Below are 16,210 nucleotides of genomic sequence, written 5' to 3'. Positions count from 1 at the left end.
CACGCTACATCTCAGAAATCAGATTTATTTAAGTCGGGAGATATATGTATAAAGCATTGGCAAGGCCAATAGGTTCTGGACCAGGAGAAAGGAACGATGAGGTGTGGGTGGTTAGTGAAACGAAGAGTGAGACAAAATCGGACACCGGCAGGGAGGAAAGGGAGAAACAAGAGATAGGTGTGAATAAGGAGCAACGTACACAGGAAAGAAGGTGGGGAAAGAGGAGGGGGGGGAGGGGTGCAGGAGGGACAGGCTGGTGCAGACACAAAAGTAGAAGGTGGAAGTGGCAGGAAAGAGTTGCACCCTTTATTCTTTTTCACGGGTTTATGGTCAACGCGTTTCGAACCTCAGCGTTAGTAAGGGTTCTCCTCAGGACGTGGACTGGATGGAGCCAAAACTGGGAATGACAGGTGAATGTCACTCAAAATTCGTTGCAGTGGAAAGAAGGGCCTCACGCATGCCGGAATTCGATGTTAGGATGTGTCTTTTATGCAAGTAATAGGAAATCTATCGGAAGGTCCGAGGTTTGAGAGCGGATTCCTGCCGGAGCCAACTTAATTCGGTGCGACCGGCATCGTAGCTCCGGAGTCTCTGGTGCACGGTCAACTACTTCAGGGTTCTTCGGCAATATTCAGCGCGAACATGCTATTTTGATGGGCAAACTGCTCTCTACACTCGCTGGCGGCGTTTGGCATAGGCACCATGGCATATGCATGGTTAAGGCAGTGCGTTGTCTAGATACTGGGATGGGCGGGCGTAGAAACAGGAAGGCTCGGAAGAGAACACAGTGAGGTAAGTTGGGCTGGGTCGAGGTTTTGTGGGGTGGGGTAGTTTTTAGGGCTCAGGGGGGTTGGGGTAGTTTGCATGGCTTTGGGGGTCAGGGTAGTGTTTAGGGCTCAGGAAGTGGGTTGTGGAAGTGTTTAGGGCTCGGGTTGGGGTAGTGTTTAGGGCTCTGGGTCGGGGAAGAGTTTAGGGTTAGGCGGCGGAGTAGTGTTTAGGGCTCAGCGGAGCAGGGTAGTTTTTATGGCTCAGGGCGGGCAGTTGTGGTGTGATATTTACCACACATCCCTTTACCAGTCACGCCTTTACCACGGAATTGCTTGGTAAAGGCGCGCATGGTAAAAGAATGTGTTGTAAAGACGCATTCATTGTTGGGGCTGCATGATAGCGGCACACGTGGTTTAGCCATGCCTGCCTCTGTCTTGCAACCCTTTTTTCTCATAGGGATAGGACAAGTATAAAAGTTGACTGTAAACCCTTAAGCCCATCTACCTCAGGGAAGTGATTATAAGTAATATAATAATTCGAGATGACACCCCAGGGCTCTCTGACAAAATATTGGTGACAAAAATAATGAAGTACAAAAATATCATCTTTCCATACTGTGTATATAAAAGATAAAATACATAAAAATTGTCACAAAATAGGTGAGCATTTCGAATTCCTTTAATTAACAGTGTATTAACTTTAAAATACATAGTCTGAAGAAATATTACATTACAAACACATTAAATATAATATAACAAAAATAAATAATTACATTAAATTACATTAAATTGTGTAACATAGACAACTGTAATAAAAATATATACTTTTAAGCAAATGTAAAAAACAAACAAATGATGAAATAAACATTAATACCATAAACATACTACCATTAAATAAGAATTAAAAGAATATATATATATATATATATACATATATATATATATATATATATATATATATATATATATATATATATATATATATATATATATATATATATATATATATATCTCAAATATGAAGAATTTGTTAGACAATAACAATTAGAATTAAACAAATATTATTACTTAAAAAAATACATAAGTAAAAATGATTAAATTGAATACCTTTTCAAATGAAAATACAAAAAATAAATCTTAGAAAAATTCAAGACAAATAAATCTTTGAAACTGTAATCTTGCAGGTGTCAAAACTTACTACTTCCTTTTCAAAGTAAGTAACAGTATGAAAAGTGCTGGGTTTTGTGGGGTCAGGTTGACAATTCCCACTGCAAAGTAAATAACAGTATGGAAAGGGTTGAACTTTCGAGGGGTAAAATTTACTATACACCCTACAACCTGAGCAGCAGAAAGGAAAGTGGTGGATTGGGAGAGATTTCAAATTTACTATTCCGACTCTAACATAAGCAACACTCATGAAAGTGTTTGACTCTGTAGGGGTCTGATGTACTATTTCCACTTCAACCTGAGCAACAGTAGGGAAAGTGTTCAACTTTGGATGGGTCAAATTAACTATTCCATTTCCAACATTAGCAATGTTAGAGAAAGTGTTGGAGACTGCAAAACTTACATTAACTTTCGTCTCTGAATTAAAAAGCTATCTACTTATGTATGTATGTATGTATGTATGTGTGTTCTTATATAGCGCTCGACTTACCCTAGGGCATCTCGGCGCTTGCCTTGGGAACCCGTCCTGGCTTTTCCCTGTAAGATAACCGGACTGGGCATCCCCAAGGTGAAAGCCAGGCATCCCTCCGCGGGGGTCGTTGTGGAGATTACGCAAGCTAATGCCCAGAGTTGCAGAGTGTGAACCCGTGATTAGAGTGGGCACCGAAGCGAGAATTATCGAGTCTGTGGACAATTGGGCTCAAGACCCTGCCGCGTCGCGAATTGAACCCTGTTCCCAGGTCTGACCTCTGCTTCAGGGTATGCCTCCACTAACCAGTGAGCCACACTTCTCTTACTTAAAAATATTAACATAAAATATATTTAAATAGAGGAAAAATATGTATTTTTAACATCAAAATATGAAAATTAAATACAAGTTGAAATCAATAAATTAACAATCAAGAACTGAGAAAATTAAAACAATTTACCAACTAAAAACATTACAAAATATAACATTTATAAAACACTTCCTAACCTACTATCCCAAAAATCCAACACCAACCAAAGCAAATTAAAACAATACTTGAAAATAATACACATCAACTGTTAGACCCAGCAGTTTTGGACTGGCTGGGATGCATCGAAGCCAGTCAGAATCCACCATTTCAAATAGGATGAGCACTATACACTTGCTCGAAAATCTGTGCTCACCCTCTGGTAGCTTGGCATCAAGCAGTCAGGCTTATCCACAGGGCTTAAGTGTAAAGTATTGGCACAATGCCACCCTTGTAACACACTGCATACACCACAAATAGACTCTACACCGTATGTATAAAACATGTACAAAACACTTGTCTTAGTATTACACACATTAAATTAAATCAAAAAGTGATACCCATTGTATATGCACTCTACAGTTGTACGCAATTGTCAGTCTTCTCTATTGAAATCATAGCAAAACCTACATTGTACATATACTTTACAGTTATATGCAATTGTCAGACTTTCCCATTAACAGAAAGCTCAAACAATCATAGGTCTTTGACTACGCCTTGTGACACAGCCCCTCAGTCCTTCAACTCCACAAGCCAGCGATACACGATGCCCTGGCTGGCGCACCGTTGACTAGATAGCTGGAACCACCCAACATGGAAAGAAGCAGTTGCTAGTTTCATGAAAAGAAATTTATAAATGAAATGAAAAGAAATTTATAAAGAGCATGGCTGCCCTCGAGCATCCCAGCGCTAAAACGAAACACAGGACCACCACCAAATGTAACTTTAGAGAAAGCCTACAGGAGGAAAAGGTGAGTCTTCAATGCTTTGCGGAATCTCGCTAGGTTAGGTTCTTTCCGCAGGGCCAGCGGTAGAGCATTCCATATTTGGCCTGCGTTAATGGAGAACCGGCGGCCGCCGGACCTCACCTTTTTTGCTCTGGGTATCACCACAAAGTGACCATCATCCGAGCGAAGGGCTCGCGTTGGTTTATAAGGGCGAACCAGGTCCCTAAGAATTGGAGGGCCCGATCCTTGCAAAGCTTTAAACACAATGCAGAGGGATTTGAATTTTATGCGAGCTCGGATTGGAAGCCAATGCAAGGCCTTAAGTGCAGGCTTGGCTGAGGATCTTTTGGCAGTACCAGTGAGCATTCGTGCTGCCGCATTCTGAGCTCTTTGGAGCACATTCAAAGTGGATTCATCCATCCCGATTAGACCTCGAGGTGTCCGAGGACATCTGCAAGAGTGCAGGATCCCGATTCCCCCCAAAGTCAAAAGGTTGCAACCCAGGAAGCTGGCGCGCTTCCAAGTCTGGAGAAATGTTTATCACTCAAGAGGAGAAGTGACCTGCTGTAGCCCCTGACACTCAGCTGTAGGTGTCCACATGGCACACAAAACCCCTCGGGCCTTGTCAAGGTGTTCTCCATAACAAAGCACCTTCTGGCGTGGGTCCAGGGAGAGGAAGCCAACGACCTGGGACAGACACCGCGATGTCAGGCACTGCGGTCCTCCTGATTTGGAGACCAAAGACTGCCTCAGCTCCCAGCTCAGGTTCCCCCAACACCCCTCGGACACCCCCCCACTCTGTAGCACAAGCGAGCACATGTCCCCTGGTTGTAAGCCCAGGTTTTTTCAGAATCTGCAAGCTTCCCTCACACTCCCCACACTTCTCATGTCCCGGCACCTCAGTTGGCTTCTGATCTTTATGCGCACACTTCTCCGCTCAGTGTACTCATGGTGTACGTCAGGACGGTCCTTGTCTCAACCACGATCACTTCCACTTGTCTCCGATATAGCAAGAGACATGCAGAACGTTGGTATATAGCTTTTTAAATGCCAAGCCAAGTAACAGTAACCCATGCACACAGGCCCGGCCAGGGGCAAACCTGTGGCACAATTAATGAGCTACCTCCATGGATGGCGCAACCAGGGGGCAGGCCCAAGGAGGCGCATTCAAGAAACTGAAAACTGGGAAGGAGAAAAGCAAAAAGTCGAGGGAAAGCACCCACGAAAGGGCCCTTTCAAACTTAACAATATTAAAAATCAACAATAACATATTGCAAATCAATCAATAAATTATTAATATCAATCAAATAATATGCATAATCAATATTCTAATTAGACAATTAACAATAAAAAATTATCTGCAAAATAATTCATTTTTACTCTAATTTACATAAGTTTTTATCAAATTAACAAATTAAAAATAATAGCAAATTATAAACATTTTAAAAACGTTCCACCCCTTTCCACTACAAACCCAACAGCCCAAACCAAAAATTCATCCCAAAAATTAAAAACAATTCTTCAACTATAATTCCCTAAAAAACTAACTGTACCAAAAATGGAACACACACTTAACATTGAAATAATCACAAGTTACAAAACAGAGTATTACAAAACAATAAAATAATAAAAAAATATATATTATATGGAACTATATTAAAAAAAACAATATAAAGTGTCTAAAACGGCGAGATAGTTACCTTCTATATTCTGTCCCATAATACGTTTGGCATAACAATATTTTTGGCATGATATTTGTTTCAAATTATATTTTTCATACAATATTCTGACAGAACACCGGTGGTCGAGCCGTGACTCAAGATAGCCACTGAACACTGAGCTAAAGATGATGGGTATTATATCTTGTTTATAGCTCCATTTACACCTGAAGTATCCTGGGAAAATAGGGCAGCTGAGAAAGAGGAGATGCTTAGACCAAGCTAAATTTTAAATATGCTGTTGAAATTTGTGAAATTCCAGAATGTTTGCGTTATGAGAAATCTCTGTAATTTCTCCAACAGTCGCAGTATGTGATTTTACATTCCTTTTTTACCAGAGCGTATTCCTTGCGCAAAAAACATGTCTCGCGAGATATCAGCAGGAGACGTGTTTGGACAGAAAATGTCACACAAAGGCACATATTCTGTTGAACCAGTTTCCTGCTGGTATATCAGAAGATTTTTTTTTTTTACACAAGTTGCATGCTCAAGTACAATATTTTAATAGAGATGCTCGCAAACTACATTTCAATACATAAGTGTAATTTCCTGAAATTTTCAGGGAATGTTTAAAAAAGTTAGGCAAATTTACACGAATCCTAGTTTAGAATTCCAATGCTGTGAAGCTATTGCTGCATTTACCTGGTTCCAGACTTCACCAATGGATAATGGTGGTACATCATGCCCTCGCCTAAAACACCTTCTTGTTGAACTACTTGCAATGCTTTTGGTCCCGATTGTGCGGCCAGAGCCTCTCAACCTTGAGAGTTAGTTATGATGTGGACCTCTGCCCCTGCCAATCAGATTGTCATCTAGAGGCCTGTAGCAGAGGGATGCTGAGGTGTGGGTCATGCTTTGCACAGTGGTGGCTCCTCTGCTAAGGTGGAAGAGCATCTCCCCACTGCTTTTAAGCAGTGTATGTAAAGGAAAACTAAAATGATCATAACTAAGTTATTATCATTTTATTTTTCCTTGTTCTGGCAGCTTTGCAGGTGAGGCATGGCTGCTCTGCTGATAAAGCTAGGGAGGGGAGGAATGGTTTGCACACCCTAAAGTACGAATGAATGTCTGGCTGGCCCTCTCAGGCTGGCCAAACATTAATGCGCACTTTGCATGTTCCCCATTCAAGCTGCATTAGATCCTGGGTGGAGATTATGGCCAGGCCCCAGTCCATCCTGAGCACCAAACCATGGTGCTCACACCAACCACAATGCTGCATTGCAGCATTGTGATTAGCTGAGGGGAGCCTGCGTGATCTGTTCCTGTTCTGGAGACGACAGTGGCGAGAGCGACGAGGAGGTACATTTTGTTTTCTTACCCCCCTCTCTCGAACGCCCCACACACCCACCTCCGATCCGTACCAGCTGCCACTGGCGTCCCAACCATATCACTCTCAGCTTCATCGCTGGAGATGTGGATGTGTTGGTAGACCTCTCCTTTGTGAGGTTTCCAGATGGTGAGTGTAATACTAGGGGCGAGAGCCCGGGGACTACAACTGAGCTGTGGGAAGCGCACTGACAGACCAAAGTTGTGTTTAGTGGCTGTTGGGCCAGCTAGACATAGCGTGAAAAAAGTATTTTTGTAGGCTGTGCCATGGCTAAATCTCTCCCTGCCGCAGTGCTCCCTTGCGTGTGTGACCTTCTCTTTTCTCTCCTTGTATTGGAGGAAGATATATAAAAAAAGATGTACACCTAATAAGGGAACCTTTTTGAGCAGCCAGTCCTAAGTGAATAATTTGGCCATAGCTTCCGACACGCACTGGTGTGTGAATGGCAACACTCAAGAAGATCCCAATAGAAACAGAAAAATGCAGCTCCCTGATTTAACTTTTCTACCAAAACAAGTGGCCTTTCTGACTGAAGCCAAAACAATATTAGCGGTGTAATCAATTCACGTAATTTGATTTTGTGTAATTACTTGAAATTATTTTTTAAATGAAATTAAACATATTTACGCAAAGTGCAAACTGACATTTGGCTATTTTAGTGCAGGATGCATTTGACAGTAAAACAAATGAGTAATTTCTGGAATTTTATGTAACAAGTGTAACACGAAATTCCTGCAGTTACGCAAGATTATGCTGGTGTAACAGAAAATTTCCCAAGGCTTAATGAACTATGCTTATCAATATGCAAACACAGAATTGCACTGAATTTTCAAGTTGTTCGTAAGGTTGCAAATGGAACTTGGGTGAAGACAAGAGCACAAAATTGTCTCAACAAATTCGCCAGTATAGATTTGCTTTCTTCGTGGAGCCTTTGCAAAGTCAACTTGGTCTGGGTGTTCTTGGGTAGGCCAGTGGACAGGTATCTGTGCACAACTGTCATTGCGGCAGCACAGCAATACAAAGGTGTAGAAGAAAACAAGATGTATACGTTTGCAATTGAGCGGATCTTAGACAAGTCAAAGACAGTGGGAGGGTTGAAAAGTAAAGTGAAGGCAACAAACAGCACATCTCACCAATAAAATCAAATATATCACAATTGAAGTCCATCAACCAGCAGCTGATGGCATTAATGGAACATTCAAACAGCCAAAGAAACAGAGCTTGGATGCTGAGAGACAAGAATTCGGTTGATAAATTACATGACACAATGGTAAATTGTTTGCAGTAAACATTCTGTCAGTGGATTTTGATATCATTTTATAGGAAGTGCATAAAACTGTAATCAGAGGTCAGACGATTTCTAGTGTTATAGGCAATCACAAGGCTATACTACAGGCATCCAGTAAGGCAGAGGTTAGAGTCATTATACAGAATGCTTTGGTAGGATGCTGGCTAGCTATTAAAAAATTGACAAGCAAAAATCTACAGGCGATTCTGTTAGGACAATCTGGTGATCTTGACTTTGCATGTGGTTCCAGCTTGCCAGTTGAGAAAAAAGCAAAGGTAAGGTATTTGGTTATGCATTGCTGTTTATCTAAATTAAGAAATAAAGCAGGAACGCTCTTGGTATGGCTTAGAAACATGGGATAGCTGGATTAACAGTAAAGAAGAATACACTGGGATGGTATACACCCCAAGTGAATAAATTGCATAGGCGTTTGACACTTGTTTTTCTTTTATGCTACAAGGCTGACTGCAGATGTAACAGGTGTAGCAGCCTCTATTGATGAACTGTATATTGTTTTGCTTTATAGAGAATAGCTTGAATAGGAGCCTATAGTGGAGGAGGTATTGGGACCAATGATATACCTCCATGGTGGAAAAGCCCTTGGTCCAAATGGACTACATATCAAATTGTTTTTAAAACATCTCCACCACATTTATTGAAACAAAGCTGGATGAGTATCTACGCTATAATGTGTGACTATTTACAGTGGTACTAATTTCCGAATCAATCTTCAAATGTAGAAAATCACGTTAATTTGCATTTCTTCTTTTGACAACTGACAAGCCAGCCGAACCGATGCATTTCATCCCTTTACGGGACTTCATCAGGGCTGCACAAATACATATGCAGAATAATTACAATGAAAAAACAACTAAATAATATTAAGCACATATATATTTAGAGAGATAAAGTCTAAATACTATCCAGAAAAACGAATCTTATGTAACAATAGCACAGTTGTGTGCAAGCCTAACACATCATGTCAGGCATTAGTAATAATCAGGAAAAATAAGCAGATGACCTTTTCAAATGTAGCAGGGACAAAGCAGCAATTACCAAATTTGGATTATGGTGCATATGTATTTTTGCAGTCCTGAAGAAGTTCCATAATAGGATGAAACCCATTGGCTGGGCTGGCTTGTTATCTGGGAAAAGATGAAATGCAAATTAACTAATAAAGATTTTTTTCTACATTGGAAGATTAAAGTGGCAATTATTTTGATGATCTTTGAAGCAGTGATCCAAAAGTGTTTTCTTGTAAATATTCCTTATGAGGAAATGAATATAATAGACTGTGTCTGACTATTTATAAAGGAATAAGATAAAATGTTGGGGTGCTTTGCTCTAACTTACTACTTTTCTAAAAGTGTCTTATGGGGGTCTTTAGCGGTTGGACCAAAGGAGAGTAAATGACCATTTCATATACCAATAGAATTGCGACTAGCACAATGTATCTGTGCCATAACTACTAAAGTGTGTGAATTTATTATAGGTAGTGGTTGTATCCTTAAATGGTGCTAAAGCATTTAATTCTTTGATTGGTCATTTATATTTCTGAATTTAGATAAAATAAGTTTGAGTTCAGCATTTATATAATGGAATAGGTTTCTGTACATTGTACCAGTAGCTAGAGTTAACGTGAGTAGAGTCTTGTCAGGTGTCTGTGATCTTAGGTGGGCCATGTTTCTAGGATCACTGACATGTTGGATGAGGAGGTACCTCCTTGTTAGGGGACTCAAATGGGTAGATTACTGGGATGAGAGAACATCACTCTATGCTGAGGACATCCTCCTGTACATGGAAGACCCAGAATAATCTATTTCTAGGTTCTTTGGGAGATGTTCTAGGTTCACCTAACAATGGACTGATTCAGCATTAGGAGTCACAACAGTGTTTGCTATGTACACATGTAAATAACATGAGACAAGGGAATATTCTTTTATTTGAAACTGTCTGCAGCATTAACAAGGTTCAAAGCCGAAATAAAGCACAGAGGTGGTGCGCAAGACTGAGTCATGCTTGGTAGGAAATAATCCCATTACCTGTGAATTACACATAGAATTATAGATGGGTAACAGTGAATTACAGGGATATTTTTGCCCGAGTGGTTCTGACTGACGTCAAATAGACCACAGTACAGCTTGAGTTGTCTTTGATGTCACTCAGAACCCCAAAGTAATAAACATCCCCGTAATTCAATCCGTAGCCATGTATAATATTATGTCATGCATTGCCCCAAAATCATCTTTCCCTTGCCTTCATCTACTGCGCAGGGGCAGAGTACAATGGGGGAGCTATACATAGCATGCCCACTCCTCCCTGACACAAATGTGAAAAATAAATATCTTACCTGCTATCCTTACAGAGCACATCTCCTCGCGCTAGCTCCACGAACCCGATATTACCTACGTGTAATTTTTAAAACTGCTAATTGTTTCTTTTTAATAATCCTTTGGCATTCTCTGGGCTTGAACTTACCTGTTTGCTCTCCCTGGTCCACCGCAGCAATTCCGTGCTGATTGTGTGGAGGGAGAAACTCACTCACTTCCTGGTTGACCACGGAGAGCGGCCATTCTGGCAGGGTGGCGCTCTAGTGGTTACCAGTCACAGGGTACTAAAGGCTCAGTCGGGCTGACTCGCTCGAGGATTACAAAGCACATCTCCTCGCGCTAGCTCCACGAACCCGATATTACCTACATGTAATTTTTAAAACTGCTAATTGTTTCTTTTTAATAATTCTATGGCATTCTTTGGGCTTGCACTTACCTGTTTGCACTCCCCGGTCCACCGCAGCAATTCCGTGCTGATTGTGTGGAGAGAGGCACTCACTCACTTCCTGGTTGAGCCACGGAGACGGCCATTGTGGCGCTCTAGTGGTTATCAGCCATATACCTATAAAGATAATATGTTATGTATGCGCAGCGGACGCGCACAGCGGGCACGCCAAAGGCAAGCCCGTCTGTGCCCAACCCGGACCAGGGGCCACGGACTCTGGCCAAAAAAGGACATATACAGCTGACAGACTTCTTTCTCTACGTTCCCCTACCCACCTTTGCCCCACATTGGCCCCTCATGTATTAAGGCGCACCACTACATATGACATTTCTAAAGCTATACCTTCCCACCACACCAGTGGACACAGTAACATCCCGTCCACTACTACTCACTCTCTAAACAGGCCTCAACTAAGACTCCGCTGTATTTACCATAATACTCGCTCTCTGTTTAAATACCAAATTGACATATTTTTATTACTTACCATGGAAAAACCTGATATACTTATGGTTACAGAAACCTGGCTCACTCAAGATTCACTCCCAGACATTCTTGCAGCTCTTCCCTCTGAATATTACATCATAGCAGCAAACCGCCCCTTTGGTAAAATGAGGGGGGGGGGTAGCAGCCATTATTCATAAAGACCATAAGTTTATGAGGCTCCCCTCACTGATTTTAACTGACACTGAGAACTTAGTTATTAAAATCGTTTCGGATAGCGGTGCACTAGTATTTGCCCTGCTCTACCGTCCCCCTAATACTATGAGCACTTTCCCTCTATCTATGGCAGAACAGATAGTTTCACTTGTGACGAATTTCCCGAAAATGCTTCTAATAGGCGATCTAAACTACTGGTTTGATAACACAGCAGGCGACGCCAAGGCAATGGAACCACAAGACCTGTTACTAAACATCAACCTGACCCAGCACATACAATCTCCCATGCATGTAAAAGGTCATAGCCTTGACCAAGTTTGGTTTCACAATCTTTCACTGTCTTCCCCCTCTATCACACCTTGTACTTGGTCCGACCACTTTTTAATACAGTTCATAATCACTATTAATGGTCATATTAAACCACCATCCCAGGCTGGTGGAGAAATTAGGAAATGGAAAGCTGTCGACACCCCAGCCTTCCTTGATACTTTGGCATCCACTCTGCCGGTAACCTGTAGGGATGTAGATCTATGGAAGAGAGGATATCACAATGGCTCCTAAAAGCCACAGAAAACCATGTGCCCCTAGTGAAATATTCTCGCACCCGTAGCATGGACGCTCACAAATGGTTTTCCTCAAATTTGAAGAATCTAAAACTTGAGGTACGCCAGAAAGAAAGAAAATGGCGAGCAAAATACCTGGTACAAGACAAGGAGGAATTTATTTCGGCTCGTAGAAATTATCAAAAGATCTTTTTGAAAAGCAAAACAGACTACTTTTCAACTAAAATACTAAACTCTCAAAATAAATCTAAAGACATCTTTAATATAGTAAATGATTTATGCAATAGTGAAAGAACAGCCCCCTCTTTGGCCCCCATGCAGGAATTGTGCAACTCTTTAAATAATTTCTTCACAGATAAAATTGTCACTATAAAAAAAAAAGAGTATTCAAACCCTGTCTGACTTGGACCCTATAGTTGATATCTTCCAGAATCCACTCACATTGACACTCTCCCCCTCATTGACACAAACATTCACAGAACTTCTTTCCCGTGTCAAATCTGGTTCACCCAACGATATATGCCCACCTCATATTTTCAAAGAGATCTGCCTGACCATACCATCTGGCATCCTGTCATTGCTTAATGAATCCCTTTTACAAGGCAAGGTCCCCGGCAACTATAAGAATGCCACGGTAATCCCATTAGTGAAAAGAACTGGAGCTGACCCCCTGGACCTATCCAATTATAGGCCCATTTCCTTCCTCCCTTTTCCGTCCAAACTCCTTGAAGCCCATGTATCTAGATGTCTGTCCAATTTCATTGAAAACTCTGTGTACTTGGAGCCTAATCAGGCTGGCTTTCGGCCATCTCACTCCACAGAGACTGTGATCCTGGCAGTTCAGGATATCTTAAGATCAAATGCAGACAAGGCCATCCATCAAGCCCTTGTGCTTCTTGACTTGTCGTCCGCGTTCGACACGGTTGACTATAACATACTGATGAACCGTGTCAAACAGGCCGGCCTCAAAGGCCCCGCCCTGAACTGGATTGCCTCCTTTATCACGAATCGCACACAATCAGTGAAGCTAGGGACTTTCACAGCCCCCAGGATTCCATCAACCTGTGGGGTACCACAGGCCTCATCACTATCACCTTTGTTATTTAACCTAGACCTCCGCCCGTTATTACACTCTTTGAAGAATCATAAAATTACTATATTCAATTATGCTGATGATCTTCAGCTAATTATCCCGTTAAGCACTACTGACTCTGGGGCTGAATTCCAGGCAACAATGACACATATACAGAGATGGATGAATGCTAATCATCTTAAACTCAACCCGGGCAAAACAGAATTGATTCTGCCCGGGAAAAGCGAACTAAGCTGGGGACAACATTTTTGGCCACCAGACATGGGATCTCCGCCGATCAAGACCCACTCGGTTAAAAGTTTAGGGATCACGCTTAACACTGATCTATCACTTAAAGGACAGGTCGGAGCTGTTGTATCTTCCAGTTTTTTCCAACTTAGGAAAATTAAAAAGATAGCTCATCTATTAACACACACAGCACTCATCCAAGTAACCCTAGCCCTTGTACTCTCCCGCCTGGATTTCTCAAACAGTCTCTATCTGGGTCTCCCAGCGGGCTTGCTGAAAAGGCTGCAGATGGTCCAGAACCAGGCGGCCAGACTTATCTGGAAGCAACCTAAGTGGCTATTGATTAGAACTGGATTGGAAAAACTTCACTGGTTGCCAGTGGAGCAAAGGATTGCCTTTAAAGCGGGATGTATCACCTTTAAAGCATTGCATGGTAGTGGACCCAGGTTCATTAGAAACATGATTACCAACTATACACCAGCACGCAACCTGCGCTCTGCCCATCGTGGCCTAGCAAAAGTCCCTCTAGTCAGGAAGAAGCGGCAAGGAGGTAGCTGCTTTCATTATCTGGCAGCCACTTTTTGGAACTCCCTGCCATTGCCCATCCGACACTGCCAGGATCTTCTAACATTTAGAAAATCTTTGAAAACTTGGCTATTCCAGCAAGCTTTCGCTTAGAGACTGTGCTCTGTGTTCCTTACAGACAGCGCCACGAAACATACGGGTGTACGCGCGCTTTAGAAATAAATATTAACATAACCAAAACCCACTACCTTCTCTGCCTTCTTTCCCCCTTTTTGCTTTCAGACAAACAGAGCTGCGCTGGCTGGCGCTCATGGAGCCCCAGCAGCATGACATGGAAGGCCTCTACGACATCACAACAGAGTTTTATCAACTGTTGTAATGTCATTCCAAGGAGTTACGAGTTTCAGAAACTGAAATAAATGATAGAGTCTCTCTGTGAGAAGGAGATATTTGCAGTGGAATCTCAAACTGCTAGAAGGTTTTATTGATTGTTAGTTGCTGCCACAGCTCACATAGGTCAGCGTGCAACAAGAATTTTACCTATGATGGATTAATGCAGCAATGTACCAAAAAAAATTGAGTGGCCGGATTGGCTAAATACTTTGGAATGGGAAACAATTTTGCAGCACCATTGAGTGAAGGCTATTTATGTGGTGTGTTCCACCTCATATATATCTTGCTATAATGCAATTTATCATACTTAGCTCCTGCAAAATAATTTCACAATTCTATAAAGAATGAAGGTTTTCACTTAACCGTCTCTTGGTAGATGATAAAAATAAAGTGCAACTCATCAATTTAGCAGTCCATCATTTAATGTTACTGTTCCTCTGTTTTGCAGGGATTCGGCCATATAAATGCCACATCTGCGAGAAGGCTTTTACTCAACGCTGTTCCTTGGAGTCCCACCTGAAGAAAATCCACAGCATTCAGCAGGCCTACGCCTACCGGGAACGGCGATCAAAGATATTCGTCTGCGAAGAGTGTGGCTTCACCTCCAGCAATGGTGATGATTATTACCTGCATGTGCGGGAGCTCCACCCAAATAACCCAATGCTGCGCAAATATTTTAGGAAGCAAGTGGCAGCCACGCTTCACAATAAACTTCGAATACTTCTGTACCCAAGTGGCTATTACGCATGATACATGCATGATTCTTCTTCTCCCAGGACAATTTCTATTTTACTCACTTTTTATAAAAGTGTCACTATTCATAAAAATGATGCAAACAATTGATACATGCACTGGGCTGAATTGGAGCATTAACATTTTAAAGGATTTTTAAAAATACAGGTTTTGGTAAAAATAACAATTTTCCTGGGCTGTATCAACAGGATAGTAGGTTATTGTTTATTAATTCGCAGTATGGCATGATCAACGTGAAATTCTCCAATGTAATCTACGTACATTTTTAAGGAATCATTCTGTCAAATTACACTGGTTAGATTGTGTTGGACGTGGGCATTTTCGGCAGGTTCACCCCTAGACTTTTTGCCTTTAACCTCTGACATGGTGGTAGTGATTTTAGGCCTCTGCGCACTTTAGCACTGTGGCACAGTGTAAAGTGCTTGCGCACTCTGAGTGTGTGTGGTGAGATTGGCCTGCCCTCCCCTAGGAATGCATGGGGGATATGTGTGACCATGGTAGTTCCTGCTGATATATTTTTAGCTGCCTTTTGTTAAATTTTCGACTTCTTGAAGTGGTAGAGAAAAGCTTGCTTTGCCCTCAAACAAAAGCTGTGCACTTATCAGCCAAAGCTGTTTTTTCCCGCTTTATACAGATCTGTTAAACAAATTAAACAAAATTATGCCTACATCCATCAAAGTGCATATAAGCTTAACCTTTTATAAATGCTCAAAATTAAACCTGTTGTTCCGTGTATTAATGATAAGCATATTTAAGAAGTTAATGTTATTATGAGATTTTAATAGTAAATTGAAATCACTTGATCCGTCATCACATGAGTCTAAGGCATGCCTGACCGAGAAACAAGCCATCTGGGGCAAACCATGTCACAATAGGAACAAAGACATCACCAGAGTGAAAATAGGGAATGAAGGCAAGAATGGACCAGAAAGCAAGCCTTTCTATATCTATGCATCCAAGATAGGGAAGAACGTCCACTTCAACATCAGAAAAATGCCCACCTTCTTGCAATTCAGGAAAAAAAATCAAGATATCTCTTTATGGAACAACATCACCTTTGCTTATGAGTAAAAATTATCGAAAATATTCCAAAATTATGTGAAATTATGTGAAATGCAAATGTGTCATTTCATGCGATATTTTAGCATGAAATGAGCCATTGTATCAATTTTTGACCCGGGACACATTTAAACAAAAGCACACTGCTCACGTTGCATTGTTCCTGTGCTGTCA

At 41.5% G+C, this 16,210-nt stretch overlaps 1 protein-coding gene across 1 annotated transcript in view; it reads left to right on the top strand.

Moving 5' to 3' along the window:
- The window catches only part of LOC147692186 (putative transcription factor ovo-like protein 3), a 44,209-nt gene extending 29,235 nt beyond the window's left edge, over positions 1-14,974 (top strand). Inside the window, exon 4 of the mRNA XM_086939506.1 lies at positions 14,673-14,974. Within this exon, the coding sequence (XP_086795632.1) occupies positions 14,673-14,974 (302 nt within the window). The remainder of the gene's footprint in view (positions 1-14,672) is intronic.
- The last annotated feature ends 1,236 nt before the right edge of the window (positions 14,975-16,210 follow it).

Source organism: Lissotriton vulgaris, chromosome 9 (assembly GCF_964263255.1).
Source record: "Lissotriton vulgaris chromosome 9, aLisVul1.2, whole genome shotgun sequence".
In the NCBI taxonomy this organism is placed as follows: Eukaryota; Metazoa; Chordata; class Amphibia; order Caudata; family Salamandridae; genus Lissotriton; species Lissotriton vulgaris.
This window is presented reverse-complemented; position numbering and strand designations above follow the sequence as displayed.